The sequence below is a fragment of the Acomys russatus genome, chromosome 2, assembly GCF_903995435.1.
Source record: "Acomys russatus chromosome 2, mAcoRus1.1, whole genome shotgun sequence".
NCBI lineage: Eukaryota > Metazoa > Chordata > Mammalia > Rodentia > Muridae > Acomys > Acomys russatus.
This window is the reverse complement of record NC_067138.1, coordinates 821,794-834,191: the sequence shown is the minus strand read 5'-3', so window position 1 is coordinate 834,191 and position 12,398 is coordinate 821,794. Positions and strand designations below refer to the sequence as shown.

The window sequence follows — 12,398 nt, the reverse complement described above, 5'->3', positions numbered from 1 at the left end:
CGCTCGCCCGCCTCTGCCCGCGGGGAGCCCGCCCGCCGGCGCCCCGGGAGCGCTGCAGCCGCCGCCGCCGCCCGGCTCAGGCCCAGGCCCAGGCCCCGCGCAAGAGCGGAGAGCCGCGGCGTCCCCCACCCACCCCTACACCCCCGGGCCCAGCTCGCCGGGGCGGCGGGGGCGGGCCCAGGACCTTCGGCAGGTCCTCCAGGAGTCCTGCGGGCGGGAGTCCCCGCACCCGGGATCGGGTTGGGCCGGCGCCCATGGCGAGCGCGGCCTGCCCGGGTCCCGGGGACCCGGCCATGTGAAGCAGGCCCGGGCTGGGGGCCCGGCTATGGCCGGGGAACGGCCCCCACTGCGGGGCCCCGGGCCCGGAGAGGCTCCCGGGGAGGGGCCGGGGGGCGCAGGCGGAGGCCCTGGCCGGGGCCGGCCCTCCTCCTACCGGGCCCTCCGCAGCGCCGTGTCCAGCCTGGCGCGTGTGGACGATTTCGACTGCGCAGAGAAGATCGGGGCCGGTTTCTTCTCTGAGGTCTACAAGGTAAGAACCGGCGGAGAGGGCGGAGGGGCGGGACCGAGCCTTGGACGGGGAGGCTAGAACTTAGGGGCATCACAGCTTGGGTTAGAGATCCCCATGCTTAAGGCTAGCCACCCAGACTGCCGGGCACACGCCGATCCTTGCCACCCTTAGGTTCGGCACCGACAGTCGGGGCAAGTCATGGTGCTGAAGATGAACAAGCTCCCCAGTAACCGGAGCAACACGCTAAGGGAGGTGCAGCTGATGAACCGGCTCCGGCACCCTAATATCCTCAGGTGAACAGCCTAGCCTTTCTCTGCGCAGCTTGCCGAGCAGGAGGGAAAAGGGAAGGCGGGAGACGTGGTGGAGCTCGGGCTATCCTCTGTCCTCTCCCATCTTTCAGGTTCATGGGGGTCTGTGTGCACCAGGGTCAACTGCACGCTCTTACAGAGGTAAGCGTTAACCGTAGGCCAGGAGAGCGGGAGGGAAGGCGCCACACCTCCAAGTGAAAGTGTCAGTGGGCTTGGTGGATCTGCAGGGAAATTAAAAAGAAGCCTCGTGGGGGGCACCTTAGGACCTCCTCCAACCGGAGGCTTCCTGAACTTCCTTTTGGGTAAACCGTATACTAGAATCCTCAGCTGGAGTCATTCTGTGTCTCCCCGGGAACAGCGCTGACCCATAGAACTTTGTGCCGTGTGGAGATATTTTCTGTGTGTGTCCAACACAGGAACCACTCGCCACACGTGGACTAGACTAAAGCAAGAACTGGTGTGACAGAAGAATTGAATGTCAGGTTGTGCTTAAATGTATTTGCTGAGATAGCCGCACCTTGAGAGATGGGGCAGCCTAGCGTATAAACGGAAACCTTAGAGTACAGGCTCCGCCTTCTGAGCCCTCAGAGTGTGACCTGCCTTCTGACCGAAGCCTTGGCATTCACACATACACACACCCTTTTATTTCCCCTGTGTTCCAGTACATGAACGGGGGCACCCTGGAGCAGCTGCTCAGCTCCCCAGAACCGCTCTCCTGGCCAGTCAGACTCCACCTAGCTCTGGACATTGCACAAGGCCTACGGTACCTACACGCCAAAGGTGTGTTTCACCGGGACCTCACATCCAAGGTAGGCTGGCTAAGGCGACTGTCAAGATGTGACTGGCATGTGGCTAGTAGATATGTTAGGATGTTGGGGTCATGCTGAGAATTGAATGATGCTGCAATAATGGGGTGCATTGGAGACCTGGGAGGGAAGGACACGGCAATGCCGTAGTGACACGGGGAGCAGGTGATGGGTGAGATGCTTATGTGTGTGTGTATGTGTGTGTGTGTCAGAACTGTCTGGTCCGAAGGGAAGACGGAGGCTTCACAGCTGTTGTGGGTGACTTTGGACTGGCTGAAAAGATTCCTGTGTATAGGTGAGGTGAATGCCTTTATACCCCAAGCCTCCCAGGGGTCCCCTATACTGAGTGAAGCCCCCAGTGATATTTTCTGTGGGTGGAGAGGAGGCTTGCCCCATCCCATTTTGCTTGGGGGAGGAGATGTCTGAATAGGAAGTTCTGACCACCCTGCCCCTGCAGGGAAGGGGCACGGAAGGAGCCGTTGGCTGTGGTGGGCTCCCCATACTGGATGGCTCCAGAGGTGTTGCGGGGAGAGCTGTACGACGAGAAGGTAAGAGCCTCAGTCACCCCAGAGCCCCATCTGATGACCCTGCTAAATATTCAGGAACCCTCCCCAGCCTTCGCCCTTACCCTCACTGTCACACTTCCAACACAAGACAACTGTCAACTCCTCCTCCTGGCATGGTCTCCTACCTCCAGGCCGATGTCTTCGCCTTTGGGATCGTTCTCTGTGAACTCATCGCCCGAGTACCTGCGGACCCTGACTACCTACCCCGTACTGAGGTGAGGTAACCGCCACTATGGGTGCCTCATAACCAAGGAGGGCTCCCTGGAGCTTGATCCTTACTCACAGAGGGGCCCAAGGAAAGCTAACATGGCAGCCCCTCGTTTGTCCCGTAGGACTTTGGCCTGGATGTGCCTGCTTTCCGAACCCTGGTGGGAAATGACTGCCCGCTGCCTTTCCTGCTTCTGGCCATCCACTGCTGCAGCGTGAGTGTCACACCCCTCCCTGACCCTGTCTTCTAAGTCCCGGGTGACAATGAGAGGAAAACTCACCATCTTGCTGAGCCCCGAATGACACTGCCCTGTCTTCACCCGTCAGATGGAACCCAGCACACGTGCCCCTTTTACTGATATTACCCAGCACCTGGAACAGATCCTGGAGCAGCTGCCTGAGCCCACTCCCCTCTCCAGGACACCCCTTGCCAAGGCTCCCTTGACGTACAGTCAGGGTAAGCGACCATGGCCCTGACCCAGCAGAGCTCCTTCTGCCTCTCCTGAGAATCCGTTATCTGAAGGAAGCGCCTCAGTGGATCTACTAGTGAAGAGGCCGGGAGTCAGGTGGGGTCAGGTGGGATGGAGGGGCGTCTTATAGAAGATGGTTTTCTATGTCTAGAGTCCAAGGAAGCAGAATGAGGGCCTCAGCTCTGAGCAAATGCTGAGAACAGTGCTGGCACACCTCTCTTTCTACAGGGTCTGCTCCAAGAGGAGATACCTCCACCACGCTTCCCAGGCCAGACCCCCGGCTCTCCCGAAGCCGGTCAGACCTCTTCCTGCCACCTTCACCAGAATCACCCCCTAGTTGGGGGGACAATCTAACACGAGTCAACCCCTTCTCGCTGCGGGAAGACCTCAGGGGTGGCAAGATCAAACTCCTGGACACACCCTGCAAGCCAGCCACTCCACTGCCCCTGGTGCCACCGTCACCACTGACCTCTACCCAGCTGCCCTTGGTGACCACTCCAGAGACCCTGGTCCAGCCTGAGACCCCCGTCCGCCGCTGCCGCTCACTACCTTCATCCCCTGAGCTCCCCCGGCGGATGGAGACCGCACTGCCAGGTCCTGGCCCTTCCCCTGTGGGCCCCTCGGCTGAAGAGAAGATGGAGTGTGAGGGCAGTAGCCCTGAGCCAGAGCCCCCAGGGCCAGCTCCCCAGCTGCCTCTGGCCGTGGCCACTGACAACTTCATCAGCACTTGTTCCTCAGCCTCGCAACCCTGGTCTAGATCAGGACCTCCCCTCAATAATAACCCCCCTGCTGTGGTGGTAAATTCCCCACAAGGATGGGGTGGGGAGCCCTGGAACCGGGCACAGCACAGCCTCCCCCGTGCAGCAGCCCTGGAGCGGACAGAGCCCTCGCCACCCCCATCCGCTCCCCGGGAGCCAGAGGACGGGCTGCCCTGCCCTGGCTGCTGCCTTGGCCCCTTCAGCTTCGGCTTTCTATCCATGTGCCCCCGCCCTACCCCAGCTGTTGCCCGCTACCGCAACTTGAACTGTGAGGCGGGCAGTCTTCTCTGCCATCGAGGGCATCATGCGAAGCCACCCACACCCAGCCTGCAGCTGCCTGGGGCACGCTCTTAGCAATGAGGCCCGTGATCTCAGGCTTCCAACCTTGGCCTTCAGGATAACCTGTAGGGACAGAGCGCACCTGCTGGACGATGCCTGCCCCAGATGGGCTGACTGGCACTTCTCCCCGTATAGGGGAGCATGGTCTCAGTGGACAGCACTTCCTATGGGACCCTTGGGGTCACTATCCCATCAGGATCACCGAACTAGACACAGCATTGCTGACACGCAAGACTAACACGTGCAAATTATTTAAAAAATTTCAATAAAACAGCCTGGCTGGCTCCGGGCCATCCGTCCACTCAGCGGTGACCCTCCCCTGACCCATCTCCAGTGTGGGAAGTTCTTAAGGTCAGAGTCTTTTGTGGAGGCTTCTCTACTCTTTCCAGGAACAGTACCATTTCTGGAGCAGCTTTCAAGCAGGCAGCAGGTTGCCAGACCAGAGCCAGCCCTTAGCTGGGCATGCCCAAGGGTGAGGGAATGCTGGAGGACTAGCCATCTTAAAAATTGGCAGGCCATAGGTTAAGGATGTAGGTCACAAGCTCTTGTTCAAGTGTCTGGAAAAATAAAGCATCGGTGAGTTCCAGTTGGCTGTCATCAACCCTCATCCAGTCTGTCCTAAGCTCTCCCAGCTCCCTCCTGTTCCAGGCCCTAGCTGTCCCCATCCCCTGCCTAGCCTGGCCCTAGCAGTTGTGGATGTGACAAATGAGCAATTTTTCCCTCCGTCCTTAGCCACCCGCCTGTGCCAAGTCTCCCTCGTGCTTACCCATTTTAGATCAGAGGATGCTCATCAGGAAACCTGAAAGCCTCCAGCTCACAGATGCAGGGGTGAGGCTCCTTGCACATTGATACTTCTCTCCACCATTTTCGGTTATACTTTTCTATGTTGTAACAATTTGCACTTTGAGAATAAGATGCAGGCCTGGTGAACAGATGTGGAATACACTCTATACCCCTCCCTTCCTCTCACTCTGCACCCCTTCCTTCCCCTTACTCTGCACCCCTCTCTTCCCCTCACTCTGCAGAACCTAGTCCAAGTCCTATGTCTGCATAGTTGAAGAGGTTTTTGAACTTAAGTGCACACAGACCTAGACCGTGGAGGAAAAACCATGAAAGTCTTAAAAGATGAAGACTCCGTGTAAGGATCTGGCGGGGGGAGGTGCATCCCTGTAATCCCAGCACCCAGGAGGCAGACAGTCCACACTACGTAACCCTCACACATGAAGTAGCCACCTACTTAGGGGCTCCTGGCATGTCACTGCACCTCCCCACTGCTCTCTCCTGGGACAGTTCTAGTGCCCCAGGTGGCGAGGGCTAAGCAGTGCAGTCTGAGTTCAGGCAGCCTGTGGAGGCTGAGCGAGCACTCCTCTGGCTGTCATGCTTCACTAAATCCTCAGCTCCTCTCACAGCTGACACAAATCTCACAACCCTACCTCAGCCTCCTGAGTGCTGGGATTACAGGAATGAGCCATTGTAACTTCAAGTATGTGCTAGGGCCCTCCAGGTGGGATAGGAGTGCAGGCCAGAGTGCTGGCTTAGCAGGTACAGGCACTAAGCCCAGTGACCTGACTGCAATCCCTGGGCTCCACATGGTAAGAGAGAACTGACCCAACAAGCTGTCCCCTCTCTGCCACATGGCACCCCCCTCCCAACACATGTTTTTTTTTTAATTAAAATTTTAAACAGTTGTTAATCAAGTAGAAGAAACAAGAAATCACATTACTGATTTGTGGAAGAGCTTTGGGAGCAGGGCTTGAGGAAGACATATGAGACAGACTTGACAATACCTCCATAGCTTCCCCCTTTGCTGGTCAGAGTCTGCAAGATGGATCCAATATGACTTTGAACCATTTAGCAACTCCTCTAAGCCACTGGGCAGGACGACCTGAGTGGGTGCAGAGAGGTGCATGAGGAACAGTGAGAACATGGAGTCAAATAGGGACACCATAGGGGCCTATGAGCTTTACTTAGCAAGAGGCCACGCCCACTTAGCACACGAATTAACTGCTCCATATACAGGCTACTCTCCATTTCACCTCCAAGCCAGTCTGTGAACTTCTGGTCTTAGATAACAGTGTCAGGGGTCTGGCACCACTCTGCCTGAGAGGCATGGGAGCCAGTAAAGAATTAAGCAGTCAAGGGGCAGGCCAGCAAGCCAAGACACGGACTAAAGCGGAGATGGCGGTTCAGGCATTACAACCGTGGTACAACATGGGACCAGGACCGAGAAGACGGGGAAGCTATTGCCGCACTTACTGGCAAACAGTGTGACTGTCCATATCTGTCACAGGGAAGCTGTGCAGATGTTCACTGCCATTCCTGACTCAATGACCCACCCACCCTTTCCACACCTCCACCTCAGAATATGGAGAAGGGCATACTCACTTGGTAAGGATACTTATAAAAATCTGTGTTCAATACAGCCAGTTTTGAGGACAGAGATGCGCAGTATTTCTGGCTCTCCTCCCAACTCCTGGGAGTACGTGAGATGTAGAAGCACCTTTTCTCTTGCTGTATCAGTCCCAGAGAACAGCAGCTGCCTACAAAGCAGAAAGAATATGGCAGCCACAGCATTGGGAATAAAGTGACCAATTGGTCAGCTGCTTGCTAACGGTCCCTAAGGTCTTCTCTGGACAACATCTTCATCAGCTTTCATCCTCAATCTTTGCCATCTTTTTGCCTCTCCTGGGAATATTTTACTTCTAATCTAGTGGAGTTAGTGTTACTGCCGCTGGCTTCTGAACTCGGCTCTAACACTGCCAACCTTCCCTAGCTCCCTCACTGATCAAAGGGCTTCTCATCCATTCCTTCACTCGTTCATTCATTCATTCATTCTAATTGCTCCCTGGCCACATGCAGAGCTCCGTACCCTCCCCCAGGCCCTGGCCACACCTCTCTCCACCTCTCTCCATGGTGCAGTAAGTAGACAGACTTGGCTCCTTTTTTTTAAGATTAAGAATGTTCTCCAGTTCCCTCTCTCCACTTAAAAACGCCCATCGCTGTGCTTTCCTGGGTTCCCTTTAAGAAGTGAAATCCGCCGGGCGTGGTGGCGCACGCCTTTAATCCCAGCACTCGGGAGGCAGAGGCAGGCGGATCGCTGTGAGTTCGAGGCCAGCCTGGTCTACAAAGCGAGTCCATGATGGCCAAGGCTACACAGAGAAATCCTGTCTCGAAAAACAAAAAAAAAAAAAAAAAAAAAAAGAAGTGAAATCCTCCTTTCACATCCCACTCTGCTCTTGATCCCACTTACCTCGGATCAGGCCTCGCTCCACCATCAGGGATCATGCCTGGTCCTCCCTCCCCCCACCTCTCTCTCCCCTCTCTTCTATCTACATTTTCTCTCTGTCTCTGTCTCTCTCTGTCTCTGTCTCTGTCTCTCTCTCTCTCCTATCTACAGTTTCTTGTGTCTCCATCCAGCTTCCCCCATTGTTCTGTACTGTGGCAACTTAAAGGAATTTTTTTAATTTGGTGTGACTGATTTGAAGAGTGTGAGAGAATAAGAAACATGCTGAAAGGTAGGCAGGGCCTTAAAAGCTATGTTGGCGGGGGACATGTAGCCTAGGCTGGGCTCAAATTCCTCCTCCTCCTGCCACAGCTTTCTAAATGTTGATGTTATGTGCCGCTGTAAGATTGTTGTTGTTGTTGTTGTTGTTGTATTAAGAGGAAGAGAACATAATGTTGCATTTTGCGTGGAGAAGTTTTGCTCTCTATTTACACCCTGCGTCTGTGCATACATATATGCTAATTAGAATGCCATGGCCTAGACCAGGACACCATGATCAGGTTTGTGGTTTCTAAGGATTTCCCCATAACTAGGGTTGAGTCAGTGGTCAGACTATTTGCCACACAAGCACGAGGGATCCCCAGAACCTGCGTGAGGCCTGAGTGAGAACGGCCCTCATAGGCTCGCAGACTTGAACGCTTGGACCCCAGTTGGTACAACTGTTTGGGAAGGACTAGGAAGTGTGCCCTTGTGGAGGGAGATGTGCCTCTAGGGCCGGGCTTTGAGGTTTCAAAAGACTCCTGCTGCTATTCCCAGTGTGCGCTCTCTCCTCCTCCCCACCCCCACCCCCTCTCTCTCATGGATCAAGATGTGAGCTCTCAGCCGTTCCTGCTGCCACGCCTGTGCTCTGCCATCATGGACTCTAACCCTCTGAAACCACAAACCCAATTAAACACCTTCTTCTGTAAGTTGCCTTGGTCTTGGTGTTTCATCATAGCAATAGAAGAGGAACTAAGACACCACGTGAGCGTCAGCCCTGCTGTCATCGCTGCCATGGAAGGCAGGGTCAGAGAATCCTCACGGAAAGCTGGCTACAGCCACGTTGATGAGATCTGGGTTCAGATTGAGTTTCCCTGCTTCAGTGAATAAAGTAGAAGAGCAACCAAGGATGGGTCTACATCAACCTGTGCATGCATAAGCACATGAGTACGTGTGCATATACACCCCCACAGCCCCCCCCCACACAAATGGACAAGGGGGAAAATAAGAATATAAAAAAGGAACTCTGCCAGGCATGGTGGCACACGCCTTTAATCCCAGCACTCAGGAGGCAGAGGCATGTGGGTCTCTGTGAGTTCGAGGTCAGCCTGGTCTATAGAGCGAGTACAGGACAGCCAAGGCTACACAGAGAAACTCTGTCTCGAACCCCCCCCAAAAAGGACAGGTTCTTCTGAAGAATGGACTCCATTTGGGTGGGGTGATGGTAGTTTAAAAAAAAAAAAAAAAAGACTCAACTGTGGCAGCTGTCCTAAAAAGATTGGGATCTGCAAAACGCAAACGCCCTTATAGCCTTAGTGGAGTTGCTTTGAGATGACACTGGCAGCGCCTGCTGAACATGATGGAAGAGGCAGTGGGGAAAGTGTCCTTAGGAAAAGCAAGCAGACCAGAGTCAGTGGGCCAAGCTGACCAACTGTATAACCTGTCGCACCTGACGCAGACCTAGACTAAGTTGTCATTTGGGATGTCTTTAATCAGCCTAATGCAGCAGGACCAGAGGACAAGAGTAAGTGATTGAATGAAAGACCCTGACGCCCAAGATGGATATGGAGAGGGGTGAGGAGAAGAGATGGCTGTTGGGAAAAAGGAAAACTGGGACTGCACAGGCTGGATGCCCTGGGAAGGTGGGAGGAGAGTAGAGAGACCTGTTGGGCTGCGTAGCAACAGTCGGAGTAGATGCCTGCAGCCAGCCGATGAACACACGAGTGGTTGGGGTGTCAAGGTCTGAAGTGTAGCTATGGGAATGGCTAGTAGCACTGGCGTGGGACTGAGAGTCATGGAAAATAAGAAGGTTGTGGAGGGAGCTGAGGGACGGACGGCTCTGTGGTTAACATGGTGTCTGCCACAAAAACACAGGGGCCTTAGCTCAGATACCTGGTACCCATAGGAAGTGCTGAGCCTAGCACAGCCATGCTCTGGGTTGATGAAGAGAGTCTGTCTCAAAAACTATTCTCCAGTGGCTGGCACGCTCGCATGCACGCACGCACACACATACACACACAGAAGTGGGGGGAGGCACACCCACGTGCGTGCGCGCAAACACACACACACTCACACACAGGCCTGCAGAGGCACAAGGAAGCAAGAGCTGCGGGTGTGTGCCTGTCATCTTGACAGCTCAAGCTTGGTGGAAGCTTCCCCCTGAGTCAGAAGGGGGTTTGGACAATGCGATGTGACTCACTGGAGACAGCTTCCTCTTCTCCTCCCTCTCATGATCTGCCGGAGCTGGGTGCATCCTGTCTAGTGCAGCGTGCATCTTAGCCCTCCTCCACGACCAAGTCAATAGCCACTGCCCCGTTCCTGAACAACTCACAAGCCCCTGAGAGCTAGACAGACCCCAGCACTAGCGACGCCCCCCGCCCCCGGATTCAGCCCATCTCGCCCCATCTCCCCGATCCCAGAGCAGGTACCTGATGGACAGGAGAAGAATCGCTTCAGTGTGCCCTGCAAGCTTGTCATCTGCTGGCGCAGGTCCCGCCTCTGCTGTTCCTCTCTTCCCAAGTTCTCCCTGGTCTTCTGTCCATCAGACCGGCAGGCCTGTAGCTCCTGCTCAGTGGCCTCCTGAGTCCTCTGCCTCTCCTGTAAAGCTTCCTGTCTCAAGGTCAGCTCTCTCTGGGACACCTGAAGGTCCACCTCCCTCTGCCCCAGCTGTCTTGTCTTCTCCCTCAGCTGCTGCTGCAAGCTGCTGTTGGTGGCTTCCAAAATCCTGGTCACCTCCTGGAATTGCTGTGACACCTGCAGATCTGTTTGGCCACAGGAGAGACTGGTTGGGTGGAGCGACACACAGCAGGGAAGGCTGAGAAAGGAGGATAGCAGATTCGAGGCCAGCCTGGGCTACGTATGGTGGGGAGGGGTGGGGGAGTGGGAGGGTGGGAGTGGGGACGAGATGCAGGGAAACTTGAGGGTACTTCCTCCAGCTGTACCCTGGTGCTAAGACTTCGGCATCAACGTTCTTTATTTTTTGAAACTTCTTCTATAAGGCGCTGAATTTAAGATCTGGCTGCCTAGAGCTTAAGGAAATCCTGAAGTGGGTAAGGATAATTTAGGAAGGCAGGACACTCCAGGACAGACAGACCCTGCTGGAAACCAAAGATGTTGGGACCGTGTCTTTGAGCCTTGCTGAGGAAAGGCCAATTGGGAGAGAGAGAAGGGAAGATGTTTAGAATGAGAGGGCAAGGGGGGAGGGGCCGAGTTGGGGGGGGCGGGGTGTACCCATACTCACAGCGAACTCCCAGGCAGAGGACAGCCACCACTAACACCAGACAGGCCAGGAGAAGACCAAGCAAGAAGTATTGCAAGCAGACTGTGGGACCTTAGGGGACACGGATGATAGGTAGTCAGCCCCCCACCCCCACCCCCACTTCTCCCACCCCCGGGAAGAATGTCTATAGTGAGACAGGGAAGGAGCAAAGCATTCCTAAGCAGGCTTTGCCCGGCGGGCGGGCTGGGAGTAAAGGCTGTAACTGGTGAAGAGGACTGAGGCGGTCATTACTAGTCAGAAGAAACTAAAGTTCACACAGGCAAAGGGAGGTACAGGAGTAGGGGCTAAGGAACAGGGAACGTGTGATCTGCCTTGACTTCAGGCGGAGCGGCTGAATCTCAGGCTCAGCAGGGACAGGGCAAAACCCAGCTCCACCCCACTGGGATGCACACTGGGTACCAAGCGTCAGGAATCCCTGCCCTGCGCCTGCCTGCGGGGCGGGCAAGCTGGGGCTGCGGGGGCTCGGGTGGGACGGGGGGGCGGCGGCGGTGGCGGGAGTGGGGAGGACGAGAGGGCGGGGGAGAATACGCACAAGCGGGAATCCACCCCACAGCAGCCGGCTTCAAGGAGCTCCAAGAGGAAGTTGGTTGGTCTGGCCTGACCCCTGCGAACCAGAAGCGCCCCGAAGTGAGGATGGAAAGTCCTGGCAACTTACCTCCCTTCTCCCTAGCCCCACAGCAAGTGCTGAGGGACAGCCGCATCACCCTGGAGACTTCATCTGCTGCCCCCGGGGTTCATGTCCTTGTCGCCTTCCAGGGGACGCGCGGGAGGGCGTTTGGGACGGACCTGGCTCACCTCCTGCTTGTGTCACTTTAGCCACCACACTCCCCTCATATACCTCATCTCTCTTCTTACCGTCTGTGACCCTTCATCCTTCTTCCAGGTCCTTCCCACTCCTGTTTTCCACGGAAGTCCACACTACCGAGTTTCCCTGATCCTGACGCCAGCTTCCCAACAAGGACCTCCCTTTCTTTCATCTTCCCCCACCCCCACACCCCCCTCCCCGGCTCTCTGATGCCTTGCTCCTTCCTCCAACACTGCTGTGCACACCCCCAGGTGAGGCTGTAGACATCCCTGGGGCCTCCCGTACCTGCTTGGTCCACTGGTGGAGCGGACGCCAAGCCTGATGGCCCTCCCGGGCCTGGAGACACGTATACATTTTCGTAGGTGAGTTCCCCATCCTCATAGGACTCACAGTCTGGAAAGGGAAAAAGGCCCAAAGGAGGAGTAAGTCTAGCATTAGGTCTGTGGAATGCGGGAGGGACAGACAGGAGGGCAGCGGGCCGGACTTACCCTGTCCTAAGTGGTTAGACAGGCTTTTCTTTACGGGCACCTTCACAAAGCGCAGGTCTGCGTAGGTGATGGCATCAGCCATGGCCCTTCCCTGGGGCACCTCTGCCTCAGGATCTTCCAGCTAATCCACTGGCCCCCACCTCCCTGGCCACGCTCCTCTCTTAGGCAGGCATGGAGTTCTCTCTGACTGTAAGGTTCAGTGCTCTCTGTGCTCTCTGCGTGCTGTGACGACGACAACGCAAAAGAGGAAGGGCGCTGGCAGATGGACCCAGTGAAGCAGAAGACAGGTCCTTGGGTTGGAGGCAGGGGGCCATGGCGGGACACTGGGGTCGAAATTACAGGTGCCAAAGCTAGTCTGGACCTGTGCCCAGCAAGAGCCCCC

At 55.8% G+C, this 12,398-nt stretch overlaps 2 protein-coding genes across 2 annotated transcripts; one reads left to right on the top strand and one right to left on the bottom strand.

The window, feature by feature from the left end:
- The first annotated feature begins 139 nt into the window (after positions 1-139).
- Tesk1 (testis associated actin remodelling kinase 1) lies at positions 140-4,623 on the top strand. Its single transcript, XM_051157248.1, has 10 exons — positions 140-529; positions 680-801; positions 909-957; positions 1,479-1,625; positions 1,835-1,917; positions 2,080-2,170; positions 2,320-2,403; positions 2,521-2,610; positions 2,723-2,852; positions 3,094-4,623. The coding sequence occupies exons 1-10, from the start codon at positions 326-328 to the stop codon at positions 3,975-3,977; spliced, it is 1,884 nt and encodes a 627-aa protein (XP_051013205.1). The 5' UTR covers positions 140-325; the 3' UTR covers positions 3,978-4,623.
- Positions 4,624-4,733: 110 nt separating this feature from the next.
- Positions 4,734-12,176, bottom strand: Cd72 (CD72 molecule). Its single transcript, XM_051165073.1, has 8 exons — positions 12,017-12,176; positions 11,814-11,921; positions 11,256-11,327; positions 10,685-10,774; positions 9,873-10,205; positions 6,348-6,502; positions 5,750-5,847; positions 4,734-4,863 (listed from the first exon to the last, which is right to left on the bottom strand). The coding sequence occupies exons 1-8, from the start codon at positions 12,096-12,098 to the stop codon at positions 4,734-4,736; spliced, it is 1,068 nt and encodes a 355-aa protein (XP_051021030.1). The 5' UTR covers positions 12,099-12,176.
- Between the last annotated feature and the right edge of the window lie 222 nt (positions 12,177-12,398).